General features: G+C 44.3%; 1 protein-coding gene and 2 long non-coding RNA genes across 5 annotated transcripts in view; all 3 read right to left on the bottom strand.

Moving 5' to 3' along the window:
- The window catches only part of LOC135897255 (uncharacterized), a 99,335-nt gene that overhangs the window by 55,435 nt on the left and 20,263 nt on the right, over positions 1-23,637 (bottom strand). The window contains exon 1 of one of the 3 annotated variants that reach the window (XM_065425838.1): positions 14,101-14,546. The exons of the other annotated variants lie outside the window; for them this stretch is intronic. Within the exon in view, the coding sequence (XP_065281910.1) occupies positions 14,101-14,158 (58 nt within the window). The 5' untranslated portion in view covers positions 14,159-14,546. Of the gene's footprint in view, positions 1-14,100; positions 14,547-23,637 lie in introns of those variants that run through there. 3 annotated transcript variants of the gene reach the window in all.
- On the bottom strand, positions 847-8,359 carry LOC135897226 (uncharacterized). The gene is made up of 3 exons (XR_010562972.2): positions 7,772-8,359; positions 6,133-6,269; positions 847-1,079 (listed from the first exon to the last, which is right to left on the bottom strand). It is a non-coding gene; the product is annotated as an uncharacterized lncRNA (long non-coding RNA).
- LOC135897248 (uncharacterized) lies at positions 18,596-20,382 on the bottom strand. Its single transcript, XR_010562980.1, has 2 exons — positions 20,114-20,382; positions 18,596-18,726 (listed from the first exon to the last, which is right to left on the bottom strand). It is a non-coding gene; the product is annotated as an uncharacterized lncRNA (long non-coding RNA).

Genomic DNA, 23,637 nt, shown 5'->3' with positions numbered 1-23,637 from the left:
CAGTTTTTTTAAGTAGCCTGACTACGAACTATTTATTACATGTTTTCATTCGAAAAGCACTGCATCTTATTATAAAGCACAAAAATAACCGGTCACATAAGTAAGAACAAGTCTGAGTGTGTCTTTAACACAAGGATAGAAAGTTGTGCGAGTTAGTACAGTAACATGATCTTGGATTGTAGCGCGAAGTGACACGGACACAGACTAGAAGCAGACAGGATGAGCGCTAACTCTCAACTAAATTTTTATTGAAACGAAGAATATATATATATATATATATATATATATAGGTGACTGCAAAAAACCGCAGCACATCTAAATGAATATTGAATACATAGTAGTAAGATGAAGACGGCAAACAAAAGCCATCAGCCATCAACTGCGTGGCAAATCGCAAATCTGAGTGCAAGCTATTCTCTTATCAAGTATACCTGTAGGCATTGCGACCAATGTGCTCCCAAGATGTATGAGGCATTAGTCATTGCAGAGTTGTAAGGACATGACAATCCTAGGATGATTATGTTCTTGAGGCTTTTTCCACACTTTCCATCTTTTGAAACGTGTATACTCTAGTCATGAAAATAAAAATTCTACAACTGGCGTGTGATAAGTTTTGCGTCTTATTTCCTAGCAGCTCATTGAAACGAGCCACGATGACAAATTCAAATGCCGTTACCTCATCAGACATTCAAATTTCTTAAACACAAACAAAACCAGATAGGCATTAGAGTGAGCATGATTTAAATACATTACACTGGTTTAAAGTTAATGCACCACTTTGTGCCAGGTAAAAATGTTAGAAACATCAACAATGTTAAGATTCTACGGCCAACCGTGAAAACTAAATAAAACAATCATTAAGCTTTCTTAAACGGGTACAGGAGCTTTACAACTGGCCGTCTTGGTGATGGACACGCAGATAGATGAGCAGCCATTCCACTGAGACGAGAATGTTGAGGGCTTCGCATGGAAGTCTGCGAGACACTGCAGAGTAGTTCTTGGTCCACATGAAGGAGGTTGCTTGCATGCACATCTGGGCCACCATACTGAATGCATGGTGTTACCGGAACCTTTTCCCCCTGCATTGTGGTAAAAAAGCATGGTTATGTTTATACGATATTTAATATGCAAAAAAAGAGGTGAGGCATGCAGACAGGACACTAGAGTAGAGAAGTGAACATGAACACGAAAAACATGAAAAATTTCATTAAATTGTTTTATTAGATGAAATTTTTATACTTTGTGTCATTCATTATGAGGGTTCATAACCGCAACATATTTAATATATAAGCAGGTAGAATTATCAGCTTGGTCAGTTTGCACAAGCTCGTTTGAGGCAAGAAATCGAGTTACACAAACACAACCTCAACATTCTTGATTGAAAAAGGAACACCTCAGATGACATGCAGTCCAGTGAGTGGGAATTGCACAGTTCAAGAAAAACAAATTAAAACTCACAGACTGAAAGCGAATTAATTGATAGGTTTTAGTAGCACAAGGGCATCTTTGGCCAATGAGCGCCAAGTCTATACTGCAAAAGATAAACTTAGTGCATCTTTACAAAGCAAATATATAAAGATGACTAATGCCTCTCTGCACTACAGTTGCTTTGCTCTAGCGTGAAATCATTTTAATGCATGCACACGTACATACACACGCTACACCCAAGTGTAACAGCTGCAGAATTAAAATTGGGCAGCAACAAAGTCGCAACATTTAACCATTGATCCCAAGCTGTACTAGTGACTGGAGGCAGTACCAATATCGCCAATGACGAGTCGCACTCTTTCTGCCCGATGTTACGCTGCTCTTATTGTCAAAGATGAGTTACAGCCGGCATTGAGGGAAAGCTGCCCGCAAGAGCAGCTCCTCTTTTTGTGTTATTTCTAACCAGAGACCAATGGGGAAAATATATTTTTAGAATGAGAATGACACCGAAAAATTGAGTACGTAAAAAATTCGGTACATTTTTCCGGAATTAACTTGGGGGTTAACGGCTAAAGAGGCAATCCAGAAACTAGAACAAGTTTTGACATGTTTGCTACCAGTGAATGCTAGAAAATATGTTGGCATTCTGTAGTTTTGTCCAACAATGCAAAAGGGATTCTTAATAACTGAGGAAATAAATGGAAAAGTATCATGAAGTATATTTCGTGAATGTAATGCAGAATCACTCAACTTCTGTTACTATATAATCTCCACTTGAATAACCTGCACTTTCTGAACTAGTTAAGGAGGTGCTGCATTTCACTACTCATTCCACCAGTTCAACGTGGCAGCAACTGCATGTTGTGATTTGTTTTACTTAGTGCAGGCTTTGTACAGGGCGAGTTCACAGCATTCACTGCACTTGGCCGAAAGGTAGTGCATGTTTACGCAGCAGGTGTGGTGCCGCTTCTGCACGAGCAAGGTGCAGAAATAAGAGTTTCATACAATAATTACTAGAGGGAACTCCGACGTTAGTGTCCACAGGAGATCAAACAGGAACGGCTGTACCAGCATGGAAATTATGGGAAGTATATGAATTTGCCTAAACTTCTTCTGTTTGGCTTCAAACGGCTTTGTGACTTTGTAAACTAGTCATTTTCAACAATATACTGTGTAATAAATAAATAAACATTAAAATCATCCGACGACAGGATTCAAACACACGAACTCTAGAACAGAAGTCTGATCGAAACCATTAAGCCACGGAGGCATGTAACGACAAGCGAGTGCAACGCCCTGATTAATTCATTTCGGGCATACCAGCGCCTTAAGACGCTTGGCGCCTTTCGATTTGGCCACCTGGACAAGCTCAATCGTTGCAATTAATAGCAATTGCGCATGTTGGCGCCGACTTCTGCACTTCGAAGAGTATAGACTGCGCTGAAATTTACGACAATAAGATTTATATAGCGTATAATATACGAAGCCACAAGAACGTCTGAATTCACAAGCACGAATATCAGACAAATCCATGTGCTTCCCATGATTCCCATGGTGGTGCGACTCCAGCACCAGAGTTCCCTCTAGTAATTACTGTAAGAAACTATGGCAGAAACAGGAGTAATAAACTAAGTTTTGCTGTCCCATAAATCTTACTGGTCATTAATTCCATGTTTTAGTGCAGTCACATGTCTAGTAGGCAATTGTGGTATTTTGCATAAACATTGCAAAGCCAACTGTGATGAATGTTCACTATGGTAAATTGTTTATGATCGAGTAGCACAGACTACTGAAGTAATCTCTGGAAGGCAAGTCAAGTAATTTTCTTATTAGCAGCCTTTAAACAGCATTCGAGCATATGACACATGCACCTCAGATATGTAGATAATATTTCCTTGACTCAGCAAGAAGCGATGCTTCATGTTCCACGAGGCTACTTCTATCAAAGCAGTATTGGTGCTCTCTAAAAACAATGCCAATGCAGATGATCCAAATATTTTTCAGGGGCAACAGTTATGCCTGAAATCATGCTAGATTAGTTTTTTTAAACACATGCTCAGACCATGTTAGAAATGCTTCTTAAAATCCGCCTATTTATTAAATTAGTCATATATCTGTACACAAAGGCTACTAATTAGGTCCCATGCTATATCATCATCTTGACAAAAACTTCACTTAGTAATACACATGCTGTGATAAGATTTGAGACCACACTGAGATGCTGAACAAGGTGAATTCATTATTTTTAAAATGAAGCTCCTGTTCTTCGAAACGAGAAGAAAGGATACTGAGGGTCAAAGTTTTTCTGAATGACAGCTGGAAGATGCCAGGGAAGGCACGTGGAAACTTATTTGTAATTTTCTATTTAAATGTAGAAATGATAAAGGGAAATGAAAATGGTCAAAAAAAAACAACCAGGCATGGGGGTAGAACAAACCTACAGCCTTTGCATTAGGCATGCGTTGCACTAACCACTGTGCCACCGAGGCAGCATTCAACCATCCACAATGGCCCCTCAGATTGTCGACGCTCGAACACGGCCGTAGTACCACAGTGGTTAGTATATCACATGCGTAATGCGAAGGTTATGGGTCCGTTCCCCACCCACAGGTGAATATCTTTTAATCCACTTTCACTTACCTAGAATTTATCGTTTCTATACTTCATATAAAAAACTTAAAACATGTTCCTGTATGCTTTCCTTGGCCTCATTATCTGCTGGCTTCTTCCAGTTCTGTTACTTCCAACATTTATACATATTCTAATCTGGTAAGTAAACAGTTTTGCATGATGCTGGAATGCAATATAAAACATTATTGCAGGGCCGTGTTATGTAGAATGCCTTATATTGCCCAGGCAAGGTGTATTAATGTCAATCTGAAAAAAAAAATTCCCACTCAAGGCAGAAATGCTGTGTAGTGCTGTGTGGAACAGGGTTTACCGAAAACATCTTGTTCAGAAATAAAGCCACCAAACAAGGAGGAAATACGAAAACTAGATGAAAATTTGTGCAGTTGCATGTTAAAAATTTAGCACAGCAACAGATGACATAATGAAGGAAGTGCGAAGATGGTCTATTTTGGACACATGAGGCAATATACTTGAAAGATGCATATGAGCTTACACGTGGAGAAATATCGTTTATGTAGCAGCTAAACTACGAACAGGCCTAGAGCACACTGATACAAGGTGTCGAGCATGTAAATCTTATCATGCCCTTAAGTCAAAGAAACATGGCTGTTTCTCATGATTCGCTACACATGGCTGGCTCACACAACTTAGCCACTTCTATATATGCCTTGTAATTGCCAGGTGGTCTGTATGACATGCGCAAACTTTAAATAAGTACAAGTGCCACGTAGCTGGACAGTACCAAGGTAATATCGTTTGTCATCGTTTTGAGGAAGTGAAACCAATTCTTGCATTTTTCTTAATTAGGTAATTAGGTATTAACAATTATTTAACTGCTCAAATATTTTATTCAAAGCAAAAGTGTCAGTGCGAAAATTGTAGAGCATCCTGAAAAATTCCCAATCCAGCTTTCTACTGCTCAGTATACGTGCAACAAATTTTTCTTTTCAAGCTTGAAAGAAGCCAGTGAACACATGCAAGAAGTGCCATGCAACTAACCGCTCGTGCACCTGAACACCATTTGGCTCCTCCTTTCATGCTTGAAAAAAAACTTTTTGAAAAGAATATTTTAGAAATTGATTCATTATTGACTATGTTTTAGGCAAAATGCATGAAATAGTGTGACTGCCACCTCCATTTTCGGCGACATGAATTGACTCCATTTTCATGTCCAAATCCAGCTATACATGGTGTGTGTTTTGAGCTAGTTCTGTAATTTAGGCTGGTTTTGACTAATTGAAGCTTCGCACTTTAATAATGGAGTCAGGTTAAAAAGAAATCGGTACATAAACAGTCGCTGTCAGTACTCCATACTCCTTTAACTTAGTGCAAAGTGCTTGTGAGCCAAGAAGTTGGTAGTTCTAAGCAGTATTTCTCATTTTGACCTAGTGTAATAGCCCACTTACTATGATGCCATGCTGCTCAGTCATGCTGGTCCCAGCTTCAATCTAGGCCATGGCAGCTGCCCTCCAATGAGGGTAAAATGCAATACCGCTTATGCCCTTAGATTCAGGTGTACATTAAAGAAGCCAGGTTCCCAAAACTTTAGGTTTTGGAATGTAAAAGCCCATAATTTCATTTTAATATCTAAAGGTGCTTTATTAGGAGCAGGGGCATCATTTTGAGCTTTTACTGCACTGCCATGGCACCAAGAAGCTCCAAGTAAATAAAAACAATTTCTTAGACAATGTACATATCTTGCAAACAATTACAAACACTTCTCTGCATGCACCTCCGTTGCTGTTATATTTAGATCCATATGCCAAGGCGGGTTATGATGTTAGAACATGTTTCAATTTTTTTACCGCTTTAAAGTTGGTTATTTTGCATCTCACTGTGTGTCGAACGCACATTTCAGTGCATCAATTTCTTCAGAAAGTGCGCTCCCCTTTATTTATTTGTGCATGCAAAAAGGGTTCAGAAGAACTGCTTTCTGAAGGTCTGTATAACAAGCAAAAAACAATTCTATGTAGGCTGCACAAAGAGAAAGGATTCGTTTGTAAATTTGTTATTTAGTTCTTAAAAAAAGAGGCAGCTGTCAGTATTCTGTTCCAAAGTAAAAATTGGCCCTACCTGGCTCTGCTTCAGTTTCCGATGTTGATGGTCCATTCGGGGGCACTCAACTGATAGGCTGCACTTTGGCGATGTCGGGTGTGCTGTCACCAGGCCCAAGGTCGATCGACAGCCTCACCAAAAGTCGAGTCCAAACGCTATAAAAGAAATATCTCATCATTTTGCTATCAGTTTTGTCATCTTGCGTGTTTCACACACGGCCGTCAGTGAAATATTTCGTCACTTGGATACTGAAAGAAATTCAAGCATTTTCTGGCAGCCAAGCTGATGATGATGATGTGTGGTGTTTTATGGCGCAAGGGCCAGGTTTGGCCAAAGAGTGCCATGACAAGTGGTAATGTTGACGATGTATTATGGAAGATGTGACTTGGCTGTAAACTGGCCTAAAAATTGTCGCTGTAAAGTGCGTAAAATTTACGTGCTATAAAATTATGGCGATGACTAATGACGAATACTATTAACATTAAAATCCATCGTGGAAGAATGATGCAACATAGAAAATATATAGGATGGTAAAATTACTTGGAGCACTGCTGCCTCTCCGGAGTCCTTGAAACACAAGGGCCTAGAGGCATGTGCTATACGAAAGAGCTATCACAGCGGCATCCTCTGAAGAGAGGGCGGCAGCCAAGCTGAATACACAGTAAATGGAGAACATTAAAGAGCAAATGCAGTTGTCACATTAGATTGATCAAGTACAGCAGAAATGGAAATAAATCAGTGATACTGTGTCTGTTGGCTTTGAATGCAAGAAACGTAAAAACAGGAACTTGCAGCCACGCCACTTTGAATTTCCCGCGTTTGCTACACCTCACAAGTTTGGCATCGTCCGGTACTCGGGGATAGTAACCGCTTAAAATCAAGATGAACGAGCGTCGGCATAAATTAACAGGATACTTAACCGGGCAATATAGGCGCATAAAAACTCACGTAGCGAAGCTACTGTCAATTACCCGATGACGCATCTGGGAGCGGTGCAGTTTGGGCGAACAATTCAAAAAGGAATGCGAGTTTCACTTGTTTCACGCCTACTAAGCTAACACAGAATTTGAGTTTCTTACTAAACTATGCTGGATATTTACGCTCCGAATAAAACGCTGGAAATTTTGTTACCTCATATTGCATACGTATGAGTGAGGAAATTGCTTTTATTGTGTTCTACCCAGATGTCACGCAGCAGCTACCACTCTCATGCAACAAAAGCATGAAAGTGGTACTCGTGACACCGAAAACAAACATATACAGCGCCAACGTTACGCCCCTTGGAGTTGGAACTAAGCACGATCAAGCCAGTTAGTTTTCTAGCTTTCATAACGCCATGAACACGACCAAACATCGAGCGAAAAAACTCTCTGCTCTCGAAAATTATTATCGCTTCCATTTATATACCTATCGCTGCCACAAGCAAAAGTCAATGGGCTAGCTGTCCACAAACCGCAGATTAGACTGACAGCAACATATTACGGTAACGTAAAACAATTTCCACGCTGACTTAGCAGCCGCGGTGTGCTCTAAGTGCCAAAGTTCTCGTTTGCCGCTCGAAATTCACACCATGATCACGGGCACTGCATCTTTCACATGAAATATTGCACGCTTTGCTCCGGAGCTCAATAGGACGGCGAAACGCATTTGCACGTACCTGAAATCCGCATGCCGGAAACCCGTCGACGCTTCCGAGAACGGGGCGCACAGCCATACATCCGTACGGCGGCTTGACTTGGACGTGAGGCACTTCTATCAAACATTTCACATGCGACATGTTTCACACCGATTGCGCGAGCACCAGAAAATGACGCAGGCTGCATTGCGACGCCGAGCAGACGTGCAGCCACCGATGAGCTGTGTGCGCGGATTGCAGAGAACAAAGCCATACAAAACGTTAGGCGCGAGAAGATGGCGGCTCTCGTTGCGGCCGTTGCGGAGACGAAGCGGACGAAGCAATGACGCGCGAATGAATGTTGCCAACCGTTGATTCCGCGTTATGCCGGCGGTGGTGGCTTTAGTGGCGTGTGTTGCGGCTGTCTAATTTTTTATTTCTTTTCCCCAAACAGTATAGCTAAGATCAGTTCTTTGTTTGAATTTTTAGTTGTGTCGTTTGGCATTATCTTTGTCTTTTTATGCTATTAAGCGGCCAATTATGGCCTCCCAGGTTCGCGCGCAAATCTCAGAGGTCATAAGACAGCTCGTTCGAAAAGGCCGTTATTGTCGTTGTTAACGCTTCATCATCCTTTCTTCAACTGATATAGAAAGGTAGTGTCCCTTTTCCCGGGATTGGGAGGGGGCGATCAAGACGGCATCGCTCAGCGGGGGGCGGGGGAGTAGGTTGGTGTTTGTTCTTATCGCGAAATTCGCGAACCCTGCGATTTTTTTTATAACGTAAGCATTTCTATACTTCCCCAACAAGAAAAACCATCCGTCCGTCAGTCCGATACCGCACGATATCCTTCAAAATAGAACCCGCAGCAGCGAGTGAATTCACCTTCGTGCTAGCTTCGCTTCAACGCGACCGAAGCGGCGAGAACACTGCGCTCACGAAGCTTTCAGCTTATGCCGCACTATGCGCTTTCCGCAGATCACTTTCAAGATAGGTGTGTGCGCGTCTGTTTTCACAGCGAAGTAAACGGTGAGAACACAGCGCGTGGAGTTTTCAGCAGTGGGCACACTCTGTCCACAATGCAGTTCGCTTTCAAGATACGGTTCGCGCGACCGTGCCACAAGCAGCCGCCGCCGGAGAACGGTTGATAATGGTTCGTCGCGGATGAGGAGGGCTAAAGAGCGATAACGGCTCAAAACGAACGGAACGTCATCAGCGCGCCTGGCCCCGCCACCGGCAGTACTTTGCTTGCGCTGCCGACCAGAGCAGCCCGTGTCGCCGCAGCGCTGTCGCTCATACTTGTCGGATCAAGTCTCATAACATTGATAACGACATGGGCTGCGTGTAGATGAGGAAGAGTCACAATGCTTACGCACACTTAGACAAATCCGAGAGGAGTTCCTGTGTGATTTTTTTACCGGAAATGTACAGTCAGCGGTGGGACCCAGAGTTGACAATGCCTGTAAGAGGGGTGCCAAGCTTTTTTTCTTTTGTGAGAGTCTTGCCCAGCTCCCAAAGATCTGCTCAAGCTAAGACTTTCTGATGGCTGTATGTGTTTTTTTTTATTGTCGCATGCCTTCGAACCGCCACGAATCCTACAGTGTAATGGCATTAATGCAGTATTCACGTCCAAAGGGAAATGCAGCCGTTAATTGGGCTGCCTAAGGTTTGCGGCCCGGCGGCAGCTGCCCTCCCGTCCCCCGTTTCCGTTGACAAGTTAGGGGGAGGGGTCTAGAGCAATCTTACACCCCCCCTCGCCACAGTGGCGTAACCAGAAATTTTTTTCGTGTGAGGGGGGGGGGGTCCCAATTGCCCGTGGAGGGTGAAGGAGCGGGGCCATTGCCATAGCAGCAAAAATTTTACTGTGAGTGAGCGTTACAAGTGCACGGTGTGCCCCACTTGGCTACGCCGCTACTAGCCCTCCCCCCCCCCCCGCGCCATCGACGCAAATCGAGCTATCAGAACGTGCATGACACGCATGCATGACATAACATGAAAGACATGCCGCGAAGCTAGCATGGATGTCGTCACATCATCATCATCAGCTTATTTTGACGTCCATCGCAGGACGAAAGCTTCTCGAGCGATCTCCAATACCCCTGTCTTGTGCCAACTGGTTCCACGTGTTTTCAAGTTTCCCGAATCCATCACGTCCACGTTATTCTCTGCCGTCCTCGACTGTGCTTTCCTTCCCTTAGCACCCATTTTGCAACTCCAATAGACCAGCAGTTTTCTCCCTTACGCATTGCAATGTCTGCCCAGCACGACTTCTTCCTCATAATGTCAACCAGAATATCAGCTATTCCCGTTCGCTCTCTAATCCACATCGCTGTCTTCCAGTCTATTATCATCATGCCTAATAATTTTCATTCCATCGTTCGTTGCGCGGTCCTCAACGTCTTCCCAAGCTTCTTTGGTAACTTCCAAGTTTCGGCCCCATACGTTAGTAACGATAGAAAGCAATGGTTAGCAGTAAGCTCCCTGATCATGATTTAGTAATGCCTGCCGTAAGCTCTCCAGCTAATGTTTTATATTTGTTAATTTCCTTGATCAGAGGCCCCTAAGAGTAATTAACCTCAATAAACGTATTTCTGAGCAGGTTCTAGAGGCTGACAGCCGACCATGACATTCGTTTTCTCGCCAGGCTGCGGAACATTACTTTTCTCTTCTGCATACTAACTCTCAATCAGACTTACACTTTCTTCGACAAGTTCCTCAAACGTTTGTTGCAAATAGTCTGCAGCGTTGCTGAGTATGCCAATGTCATCTACAAACCGTAAGTTGGTGAACTATTTACCGTTAGCCCTCACTCCTAACCATTCCCAGTCTAACTGGTTGCACACCTTCAAGTATTCCGTGATAGCATTGTAAATATTTTGCCATTGATCATATGAAGCCTTTTGCAGATATCTGGCTATGCAAAGTCTGCGCGTTAGTGTCATCCGTTCGATATCAACATTCGTGGGAAACTTCATTTTTGACCACTGTTCGGAGCCAGTGCGCTGCTGCCTAGGTGCCCCGATCTAATCATTCCAGCTACCTGATTCAAGCGCAGGTAGCGCGCGTTTCATGTGCAGCCAATATCAAGGCCTTAACTGGCAATGTTCATTCATCATATACTGTAAGCTTGTTCACTTACTCCCTTATAATTAGGGTGTAAATTAGAAAGACTGAGGGTGTTCCAAGGGTGTTTTCTTGTTGAACACCCTTTTCCGTTAAAAAAGGGTGTTTCAAGGGTGTTTATAAGGGTGAAAAAGATGATTACACCCGCATTACACCCATAAGGGTGTGAAAATTTTTAGAGTGTACGCCAGGCTCATTTACATTTGCTTTGTGTAAAACAGTCACGTTTCTTTATTTTCACTGTTCAGTAGGACAACGTCTAATTCTACCTGACCAACGTGAGTGCAGCATGTTATTTGAGATGACCTTGAAACTGGAATTCTTGCACAATTTTAAATCCAGATGATATTTTTTTGTAAATCAGTGGCTATAGGTGTAAGGTGAGGAGAGTTGCTCTAATAAAGACTGTATTCTTTTCAAGCCTCATGACTCGTATTGAAAGTCCTGCATGGGTATTAATCAACTGTGAGGCATAAAATTTTTCCTGCAACCGAATTCACGAGCGAAATGACGCAGTGCCACATACGAGATATGAGCAACCTACTTTTCTCTGCACATTTGCCATGTTGCTATGTAGGAAACTGAGGGGCTCTAAATCTTGTCAGTTATACTGTGTAAACAATGTGGTGTTGTCGCTACGTCATTGCTGTTGGCACTAACGTCGACGATGATTCAACTTTGAAACTCAACATAACCTAACGCGTTATTCCTTCTTTAGTTTCCCGTTATTATTGTGCAACTACCTCTGAAATACTGTTTTATTATAGCCAAATATTGTCCGCTCGCTCTGTAGTTCTATTGGTTATATTTTATTTTGTGAAAATTTCTTGTTTACTGACTTCTCGTGTTCAAAAGCATTCGGTTTGTCTTTTATACCATTTTTAGCACCACATTTCTGCATCTTAGCGCATTTTTACACTGCATTTTTGTATATGTATTCACATATGTATTCCAATTATTGTATAACCTTTGCATGTACTCTCCCCTCTTACACATTGCCTCTAGGGGCCTGTAAGGCATCTTTAAGTAAATAAATAAATAAATAAATTTACCACCTGAATCTCAACGTAATCTCTATTGTGGTCATGTGCCATGTTTGAGGGTTAGCAGCATCATCATTGCCATGTGCCATTGCCATGTTCCGCCGGCATTGTTTTTTGAGCGAGATAACGAAAAATTGAACGCAAGCACAAAGCCTTAACCTGAAGAGCACTTTTGATGTGACGCACAATATGTATATTCTCTTCCACTACAGCACGCCTCGTTCTGGCCTCCGCAATACTCGCACAATGCCGCTACTCTCAGAGTCTGTGTGGAGAACAACGCCTTGCAATAATTCCCCATCACTGTTGTTGCGATTATCTTTCCTTTCTTTTTTCGAAAATCTCCTGCTTGCGTTGGCATTGTGTATGCAGCACCAGAAACACCACAGGACTGCATGTCTTTATTGGAGGGCTTGCACGTGCTCGCCCGATTTTTGAATGTCTTTTCACTCACCATAAATTTCTGTAGTGCTTCGTTTTCCTGAAAGTTGTGCTCCGATGAGACAAAAAAAAACGCTTAAGGTTGCGCCCTAGATGAGGGGTTAGCGCGTTCGGCTCCCAAATGCACATGGCTTCCGTGGCATGGCGTTCCAATCCCAGTGGAGGGGGGGAGGGAGTGGAGAACATTACGCTATGGTGATGGCGATGCTGGGGATGACGATCTGGCTTGACGACAACAGAAATTCATGATTCTGGCTCGTCTAAGACGACGGAGGTCGTCGTCAGTGGAACGGAATTAACGGACGGATCTGATGGACAGACAAGCAAACGGAACCCAACTTTGAGCACTTAACTGCTGCAGCCGTAAAAAATTCGAGAGAGATGGTGAGTGTGGCTCGGGGTTGTTAACGGCGCTCTGCCCTAAAAGTGCGTTATACGGAAGTACAAAAAAAAAAATACGCGCGCCTGTATTGCTCTGCTTCTGGAATGCGCGAACCTTATCAACAAAGAGTCCCACCAACAACGAGGGGATGTCTGCCTTGATTGCAGCGGCCAGTGGGGGCTGACTGCCATGTCTCTGGCGGATGTCCATCAGCGGCTGGCATGTGTGCTGGATCTCCGACAATCGACTTCGAGACGCTTATTATTGCGGTACTTAAGCTATTTAAACCAGCGAACTTTATCCTTTGGGGAACGACCAACAACTCAACATTGTTGCAGTGTCTGTGTCCCACTTGGCAGGACACGTTTTCTATTCTGTCTTTTTCATTGTACTCTCACTTTGCGTACCCTGAGGAAAATTGTTGAAATAAGAACCTTTGCGTTGATTGCAAGCACATATGGTATCAGAACAAATGCTATGTTCGAATTGTAGCTGTAAGGCACCTCACGGAATAGTGCATTTGCTGGAACAATTACAAATTTTATGCTTGGCCGTGCACATATTTTTGTGACGTACGACGAACTGGCGTCAAAGATTAAAAGCAGGCGCGTGTTTACCTGTTTTCACAGGCACTGCAGAAATGACGTAATCGCATTTCGGCGATTACGCCGAGGTGCTGCCTCGCTCCCTAAGAATAGTACATGTTTGGTTAAAGAGTGGTGTTTTTGTGGAAGCATTCTGGCGGCAATTCGGGTCTGTACGATTGCGTGGCATTATGGAAGGAATTAAAATGCGTGAAACAACTTTGTAAGCGTGAAATGAAATGGAAATTTAGCGGGAGTTAAGAATCAACCTGCCCTTATCCTCATCGATCCAACCACTTCCCCGACCCTGAAGAAAAACTTTTAGAGAAATAAAAATTACCCTGAACGCTCAAATTTCGCAACCGTCAGTATACATTATCTAGGTAAGCATAGCACAAAAGCAGTACTAAGGTGCGGTAATTCTAATTCCTTTCGTACAAGGTTCCTCAGGAAAGAGTCAGTGACGCTGCCGCACCTCCACCAACGTGTTCAGGTAACGTCGCTGTGAGTGTTCGAGAGCCAATAAGTGCAAAAATTCAGTTTGATCACGCTTGTAAACCATTGGCCCCATGAACGAAGTATCAATTCGTTAAAAAAATTGAATAAAGCAATGGCACGCAAGGAGGACGCACCGCTATAACTATGATGCGTGACACATGAAAAGTGGTCCCTTGATCAATCATATTTGTTAATTTGTAGTCCTTTGAATCAAGGATATATATTTAAAAAAGAACTACCTCTATATGAACCTCTAAAAAGAATCATATATAGGAAAGAAATAGGCAGAAAGTCGCTGCTTACCTTCCAGCATGAGGAGGAGCCACAATCCCATTCGTGCACGTAGTAACGTATAAACCATGCCTTCGTATTTTCCAGTCAGTATGCGAGCACGAAGAGAAAGCAGGAAAAAAATAACGGTCACTAAAACTCCGCAGTCGGTGTCCAGAATTCGCAGGGCCAGGCCGCCGGTGATGCACTCTGGACGACTTCGCTCGATGCCGTCATGACCGCGGACGCAGACCGTCCGCGGGGCGAGCAGAGCTCCTTTTCCGTCGCGCTAGCAGCATCTCTCACCCGCGTTTTATTCTCAACCACCCGCAATTTCGCTCCGCGGCGACCGGGGCGCCTTAATGGCGCGATATCAACGCGATATTCTTAGTGACGAAAAGCCTCGCAGTCCCGAGCGACCGTCGTTAGGACGGCGATGTGCACTTCTCCGCGGGTCACCGGTCGTGCACCGTGCACAGTTGCCGGCTTCTGCTCCTTTTTTTTTTACTCTCTCTTTCTCTCTCCTTCTCGCGCTCGCCACAGCGCTGCCGGTACTGAGAGGGGCTACGGTGTTGACCCGTCATTGGCCACCGTCGCCGTAGCCGGCGGTGAAAGTCGCCCGAGGGGGAGGGAAAGCGAAGCGGCGATCGTTTCCCTCTCGCCTCCATTTTGGGTTTCCGTCCGGACCACGCACGTGAGAAGCGAGCAGTGCGAACGCTGCTCCCGGAGGGCGCGTTGGAAGAAGCTGGCTTTGCGTTCCACTATCAACCTTTTTCTCTTCTTGGGTCTGTGCAGTAGATGACCATGCCCCAAGCGCGTTTCTGATGTTCCAAAATAAAGAAAGTCCGGCACTAACACGACGTCTGTGAATGGTAATACCTCTTCGTGCAATGTTGTCTTTGCCACTCGTCGTTCTCTCTGTGTTCATCAAATCTTGTGCTGCTTGAACTCACCATTCGTTTTAGGTAAAGAAAAGACAAATACTTGCGTAAGCTGTTCGCTGGCCCACGTAAAGAACAACGTCAGCTGATAGCGAACGCCTGATGACTCTAATCGATCCGCAATTATAATATTTTGGTCCTATCTGAACCTTAGCGGAGGCCCCTTGGGCGCCAAGAAGTTAATATGAAGAGTAACAAAGCTTGCGAATTCCCTAGCTGCCGGCCCCACGCTCTCTTTTATCTATCCCTTTAACACAGCTCTTGAATTACTGTGAGAAAGTTTGAGAAAGTTTCACCTTCGAAGCTGTCTTTTTGTTCCCGTGGAAACTCTTAGCAAGGTCGCTCGTCAATTAACCACCGGTGACAGCGCGGGCAGGACTTGATTGAATCCGCGCTGCTGTGCTTCCTCGGTGCCTTCTAAGTTGGGCAACTCATTGCGTGTTTCTTAATCTAGAGATTACGCCTCACTATCTGCAAACCAGCTACTTAATTCCCCACCCCGTGCGAATTTCTCGAACGTCACTGCTGCAAAACTGGAAGAGCAGTAAGAGGAGCACTAACAGGCGTCGCAAAGCGAAAATGTGTTCTCACAAGAGCACTATCAAGCCACACTGAACTCGTTTAGAGTAATAAATTATTGAATAAATAATTCATTTTTCCACATGTTGCGCTGAAAGTGGGATTGTTAGCGGGGAAAAATAGAAGTGCAGCTACCTTTTCTCCAAACTACAGATCGAAAACTATGTCGCGAAAGCTTGACCTAGGCGTGACGTCATATAAGTTAAAGTATCCTGTCGTATGTGTCCGATTTCATGCCCAGAGAATGTTGTCGCGAGTTGCCAGTTTGTGTCCTGCGTTCTCATAAAAAAAATTCGTCGTTCTTTATCGACGAACAAACACCTTCACTCAAGTAGGCGATGTCAAGATGCGTCACGTGCTGGTAGTCTGGCGCTGGAACATTTACTCGGCGTGGTAACCTTTATTCTCGCTTCTTTCCTGGCTTATTAAGCCTTCTCTCATGGTAACAGCCTCAGCTTTGACTTCTTTTCCGGCGAGCGATTTACTATCCTAGCATAACATTGTCATCCTTGTTTAGAGTCGTACTAACAATGAAGGCTCAAGGAAAGGCCAAAGTCCATCGTATGTTTAGGGGCTGTACGCGCCAAAAGCAGGATAAGATCACGAGGCAGGCAGTAGTAGGATACTCAGGGTTAATTTGGACTACGTGGTGTACTTTAACGTGCACCTAGACTTCAGTACACGATCATTTTTGCCTCCATCGAAATGCGTCCCTGAAGCCGGGATCAAGCCGGCTACCTCGAGCTGAGTAGAGCCAAGTCATAGGCACATATCTGGCGAGTAAGTTGCAAGCAAATAATCGTACAGCGGTATTACGCGGAGTGTGAATGCAGTTGTATAAGTGACAAATACGGCGTACTTAATTCGTGCCCGAAAGAGTGATGCTGAAGTCAGCAGCAACTTTAACTTATGTTGCCAGAGAACATCATGCGAAAATTTCAGTCAAATCTACAGGATTGCTTTTTTTAAGAGCAGGACACTTCGTGAAACATAGACGACCACTCAATCCCACAAACACAAGCACTGCATTGAACGCGTCTCAACTAGGCTGCCGCCCACCGATACCTCCTGAACAACAATAGGAGACATACATGTATATACTTCTATAAATAGTAAGTATGTTTCCTATGCCTCCCTCGTTGTTGGTTTTCCATAACTGCTTTCTGGGAGGAAGCGACATTTGAAATTCAGATATCTAACGGTTGGTTGCTATGCGTGCTCTATTCCAGGTTGAGAAACTAGCTTACCGCACCTGCCGGTGCTATCGCCGTCCAAAAAAAGAAATATTGAGACACCAGCAATACCTTCTTTTTGCTTTATTGCCGTACATGTCTATTGTCTCCGCAAATGCGCGCCCCCAATTTTCTTCTCAGTTCTTCTTTCTTCTGCACGGCGACGTTTCGCCGAGCCACGCCTTCCTTGTTTACATATTTCTTCACTTCTCTTCTTTCTATTTGCTGGTGCATGCCTCAGGTCAAAGGTGAGGCTGCCCGCCGTTACTCATGCATACATACCTCGCCCAAGTTGCGAACGCAAGATTGTGACCGTGTTGGCAGCACTTCACATAGCCTCCGATAGAAACACAACTGCTGCCTTGTTTTGTACAAGAGTTTACATATTTGTGTTCTGCCTTTGAGCACTAATGCATTTTATTCTCTCTTGCCAGGGATCGAGTTTTGATGAACTAATTTGTAATGGTCTGCATTCTTTTCCATGCTGTCTACGTTATTTCCTGATCTTTCTGTCTCTCTCTCTCTCTCTCTCTGCCCTTGTGTGCGCGGGTGCGTGCGTGTGTGTGTGTGGTGACGGATTTCCTTAAAAAGCATTTCGCCTTCCTTTTCGCCGCAATTTCGCGAACGAGCGAGCAGTACTCCAGTCAGAGGACACTTCAATGTATTAAGGAAAGCATATACCGTATATTATTAAGCGGCCTCTGCCATGGCCAAATCAATTCCTTATTTATTCCTTTGTACACATGGGGAGAGATCGACGTACTCATGCAGTGGGTCGCCAATTAAACACTGACCGATACGGGAAAGGCAATCACCACTTCACAGCGGCGGAAACGTGAAAGATGTCTTATGCTGATTGTCGCTTAGCGTGTTCTTTACGGGCCATCTCCGTATGAAACATTTATGCCTGCAGAAATAAATCAAAACGGGTGTATATCTCCAGTTCAATTCCTTTCTGTCTTCGTTCATTTTTGATGAACATTCCCATTCCCCAACATTCCTTATTCACTGACGTTTATCTTTCATTAATTGGGCAGCTGGCCCTCCAGTGGCCTATTTTACCAGGATGTCTTTATTTCTTATACAACGAATATGTTTCAGAAAGGCAGCGCGGAATGAAAACGAAGACTAGAAAGGCTGATATTAAACTCCATTGTCAGTGAGCGTGCTCATTTGGCTTGTTGATACATGTCTTGCCAACAAGTCCGACGTGCAACGTGCAGTGAGCAGCCTCCACTTTTGCGCTCATTTTCTTTCGAATGAACGCGTAGGAATTAGTCCAACACTAGCTTTACCATGCTTCTAGTATCGTCTTTCATGGCAAAGTATGCAAGCTCGCGCTGGTCTGCGGCGTCGTCGGCAGAGCATAGAGAAAGAAAAAAAGTTAAGAGCGGCCACTCCCATACACCCCCAGCGGCCCAATCGAACCTAGCGCACCTGGCGGTTGATGAGAGCAACTGGCCTGCACTTCCTGTTTCGGTTCCGCTGGCGCGAAATTTGGATTACCCCGCGTAACCGACGTTGGGCTGTCGCGGAAGCTTGTCATTTCAGACCACTTTTCGTCACCCAAATGGCAACGCTTTTATTTGTCGCTTTGATTTAGCGATTCACTCTTTTGTCTAGTTCAATATTTGGTGTGAATTGAGGTAGTGACGCAATTTTTATTTCGATTAAGTAGTAACAGATGGAGATAGAGGTAATCATAATTCACTACGGCTTTATCCATCGCGCTTGTCTTTTGTGTTTTGGTACAAGCGCTCATATGTATCAAAGAGATAGAGTTTCCGCAATGTTTTTATTGCAAGTCAAGATAGGCTTCTTCTGGGTTCTGCCGTTGTCAAAGCACCACGACACACTGCAGTAGCTGCCGTAGCTTGGACCGCCGGACGGCATGGCATCAGCACGGTCTGAAAATGTCAATAAGTGCACGCTTCATTATTTACCAAAAACATATGCACACGTCATAACTGTACCAGGAAACCGCTTTGAATGAATAGCGAACCGATGCATAATATAAAACCACCGACACATCCTGACCTCTGACCCATATAACCCGGACTTACAAGGATAAATGTTGATACCCCGTACAGGGGCGTTCAAAAGTTCCCAGGCCGCTTTCCCATTTAATCCCATGGAGGGCATCGCGGCCTGTGAAGTTTTGGACACCCCTGTACGTACTCAGTATAAGGAGTACATTGGTAGGCAAAATAGCAGTTCACATAAGCGTGATGAAGATACATTCGAAACGTCCAAATACGAGGCCTTTGTTCAAATGCGCGCCACGCCACGCCTACGCGACAATACGTTGTGCAATGTCTTCGCCACAAAAAAAAATGATAAGGAACCGAAAATTACTAGAATGCGCAGTACTTCCCAACACGGCCGCCGCAATAAGTACGTGCAGTAGTCACTGGTGACTTTTCTCCACCGTTACTTTTCTGTATAAACAATCCGCACGGACGCATACACCAGCGTCCGTCCGTGCGCCTTAGACACACACCTCGCTAAAGTACCAAACGCAATAAGCTATGCTCGCTGTTTATGTCACATGCCATTGTTTGCAAGCAATATCGTTAAAATATTCAGGAGCCCTTACTCTATAAAGGAAACGAGCAAGCAAAACTTCGCTACAGCGTGCCTAACGTCCTACTTTATTTAGGTAGCGCCCGTCCCCGGAACGCCGTTTTCGGACTGAATCAGCGTGGCGTCTTTTATGTTCTTTCCAGCGTTCGTCAGCCTCTAGAACGGGCCAACGAAAAGACCGTCAACCGTGACGCGATCATTTAAACGCGGTTTAGGAATTCAATTTTCTCGAAACCGGAATTTTCCTGAAATGCGCAATTCATGATATCGACCTTAAGCGTTGTCCAGCAGATCATTTTTAATCCGCCAACACGAACTATTTCAATGGAACCCCGATACCGCGGTTATCGCAAACAGCGCTGGGCAAGAACGGTTTACCCTCGCAAACCTAGACGCAGCGTCTCGATGGCGTCTGACAAGCTGCGAGTCGCAGTGCAGTGCACAGCCGTGAACCGGTGGAAGGTAATGGCAGCTTCGCGTCGTTTGATTATTTTCACGGAACGCAACCAACAAAGATTATGCCGTTCTCAGTGGAGATAGCAAGGAAGTACAGCTAGTACAGCCCTCTTGCTACGCGTTTCTTGAGGGGGGATGCTTTTCGCAATGTTCGCGTCTCGCCGCCTAATATAGAGCCGTAAACTGCTTTTTTTAGCGAACCTCGTCGCGCTCACAAGTCAATTACTCCAAGCTTCGCTTAAAAACGTGACTCACCTTTCTCACACACAAGAACACCGCCGCAGCCGACGTTCACGAGACGTTCCCGCTGGCACGCCGCTGGTGTCGTTGATTTCTTCTCCATGGACGAATGGTGATTGGTGTTGATGGCAGTACGAATGAAGAACAAAAAGCACGGAAGGTGTTCTCGATAAATTCTGTTCTTATGTATCAGAAACACGCCAAATTTGGGTGTATAATTATTATTTTGTAAAGCGATTGAGCAGAATTCATTACAACATTTTCTTTTTTTGCGCCTGCGTCCCCTGGCGTTTAATGAGAGCATTCGTTCGTTACGTAGCCGTGACGTAGTTCCTGAGGCCAGATTTCTCGGAGTGTCCGCTCTTAGTTTTTTTCTTTCTCTATGGGCAGAGTCCGGTTTTCGAGACAGTCCGCCGCTGAGCGCGGCGCATGAACGCGTCTAAAAATTACTCGCGCGTTTGCGGAAGAACGCCGCCGTCAACTCCGAACTGGTGCGCCACGAACCGAGACGAGAGGAGGGAGTTACACACAACAGTGTGGACTGCCGCGGCACAAGAAAGTGCCAAAGCAGGCAGGCCTCGGCGCTATAAAGCGGCGTGACGCCAGTCCGAAGCGCCTGACAGAACACGACACATCCCCCCCCCCCCCCCTTGCGCGGCATGCGAAGCTTCGACGATGGTTCCTACGGAGTGAATCGCGCGTCCACTTTCAACGCCCAGCGTGGCGAACACCGGCTGCGTTGAGGCGCGCGCTCAATCGCTCGCTGTTCGCTTTCCGGTAGCCCGCCTGCTCGTGCGCAACCATATATATATATAGTCGTCCTTCCTGCTGGGTTGTGGCTCTTCCCTTTCTTTCTTGTTGCGCGTTCGAATATCGCATTGCTCATCGTATATTCAGTACTCATGGCGACCACTGTGTACCCTTAGCATCCTTCGTGAAACAGGAGTAAATGCATCGCGTCGGATACAACGCTGAGTTACGCGTCAAAATCGATACCCGAAATTAAATTATTGTATCGAACACATTGAAAGTGTGATCACTCGCGCTGTTAATTAGAAGCGAGTGCCCAAACCGGTGCGGTTTGGACAACTTACTTCAACCATGTAACGAATACGAAGAGTGAGCTGTACAATACTTTTTGGATATTTGCTTGTTCACTCGATTGCTTTCTTGCACATGGCTCTACGTGTTCACTTGGACCTATAAACCTGCCCATGGCACTGATCAGATTGCTTGTGCGTGATAACTGAACACGGAATAGAATAAATTAACTATTTTTGTCCGTGAACGTCGCCACATACCCTAACGCAGTTACGTTTATCTCGAACTTGGTGGTTAATTTTCAATCACTGCTTCGCACAGATTTGCTTATTGTGAAAGTTCTATTGCGACTGCCTGACACAGCGTCGTCTTAGAACTTACTGTGCGAAAAAAAAAAAAATTCGAGCAACTCTCTGACCGGAGATGTGAGGCCAACAAGCAACTTCCCAAAAATTCTGCGAGAATTACGACCCGGAATTTTTCCCGCACAGAGTGGTGCTGACGACTTCTACAACACATTCTAAAACCGATACAACGACTATCAAATCAACTTTTACGTTTCTTCTGTGCCCAAAATACGGTCGAAAATACGGTAGTTTCTCCACTCGCAGCGTCGAAGCGCCTCCCGCTGGCTTTTGTGACTCGTAGCTAGCGAGAAGTTGCCGCGACTGCTACGTCAACCGCACGCGCGGTGCCTTTTGTGACAGGTGCTCGACGTGGCCCAATATTTGGGCGCGCGCTCGCACTGGTTGCGCCGCGGTTGCTTGTTTGAATGACGCGTCGGCAGGTACCCTTTGCAGTTGCCGTGCCGTCGGCTGTGACAGCGTAATCGTTGGGACACGCTAGGGTCCGATGCTTTTCGCCTGGATGTGTAGCGATTGTTAGAAGGCGTCGAATTTCGGCATGGGCTGCGTGAAATCCGATAGTTACGAGTCTGGGCCAGGTCAGAGCGCTTGCGCTGTTTATAGGCCTTCTACGCATTTGTTCGAATTTTGCGCTATGCCACTCGAGGTTGCCCATGGGCGAGATTTGGCGCTTGATGCAAACGACCTTGTGGCACCACTGAGATGACACAGAAATTCTCGAGGCATTGAACCCAGTGGTGGCTTTGCTACAAGGATCAAACTTTTTATTTATTTGTTTTTTTTTTCTTTCCGCATGATAGAGCGCTAAAGGTAAAGGCTTAAAGGTTTTATTGAAACATATTTGGATACAGGAAAGTATACTGCAAATATTACTACAGAAGGAGGTCCCGGAGCTTAAAATGCCAAAGCGAACCCCCTGTGCCAAGTACAAAAAATAATCAAATACAGAGAGGCAGTGTAGTTGCAGATCAGTGAAACTGTATTAGCAAAGATAAATTAAACATCATGAATACATATATTCATTACGACATCATTAGACAGAGAAATATAGATAAAACCAATCAAGTGCTAGACGGTGATAGATAATGTAAAGTGTAAAAAGCAAAACACGGTTCGTTGTCAGTAAAGGTCATTTATTACTAACAGGCTGTTGACCACAAGTGAATTTTCAATACTTTATGAAACGAGTGTTCTGAATGGACACACTTTATGTTCATGAGCAATGAGTTCCAAAACATTATTCCCGAAAAAAGCGCTGTATACTTGCCGTAATTTGTGCGCACTTAGGGTAATAACATATTATGTTGCGAGAATCTCGTATTATTACGGTTGAGTAGTTGGGGGAGCAGAAATATTATTAATGACAGTACCTTGATTTAGGATGTGATGAATTAAAAGACCAAGTTTTAGCTGTAACGACTAATTGGGCGGAATGATTTTAATTTCTTGTAAAGTGTAAGGTAGATGTCAGGTGAGCAATAAATGTAATCAGGCATACTGCTTGGTTTTGTAAGTGATGAATGCATGACATGTGTGTTTCATACGAGTTTCCCGGGAAGTGAGGTAATATATCAGGTGACTATTTATGAATGCGTAATACAGTGACCGTAAGATGTGTTGCTGAAAGTGATATCGAGATTTGATTAATACACGTAAAGCAAAACCATTTTTTTAACTAGGGATATGGTATGTTGGTTAAATTTCAGATGTGGGTCAAGAATGACGCCTAGGAATGTTGTCGTATCAGATCGATAAATTATGTGGTTATCTAGATTAAGACTCGGAGCTAAAGGGGTTTGCTTATGATGACTATAAAAATCATAAAGCATGCTTTTGTGGCGTTTGTTTCCAGCGCATTCAGAAGACACCAAGACATGACTTTTCAGAGGTCTTTGCTTAGTCACGTTGTTAATATTTTAAGGTCTTTATCTCCAGCAAATATAGTTGTATCATCAGCGTAAAGTATACATTCTGAATTGTTAAGGCAACTAGATAAGCCATATTAGGTACAAATGTAAAATAAGAGGGCCTAATATGGATCCTTGTGGAGCACCTTGATTAGTAGTTATTGAGTGCGATATGGCATCAGCGAATTGGACAACCTGGGTACTGTTAAGTAGATAATTCTGTAAA

The sequence above is a fragment of the Dermacentor albipictus genome, unplaced genomic scaffold (genome assembly GCF_038994185.2).
Source record: "Dermacentor albipictus isolate Rhodes 1998 colony unplaced genomic scaffold, USDA_Dalb.pri_finalv2 scaffold_35, whole genome shotgun sequence".
NCBI lineage: Eukaryota > Metazoa > Arthropoda > Arachnida > Ixodida > Ixodidae > Dermacentor > Dermacentor albipictus.
The sequence above is the reverse complement of the archived record's forward strand: the minus strand, read 5'-3'. Positions and strand labels throughout refer to the sequence as shown.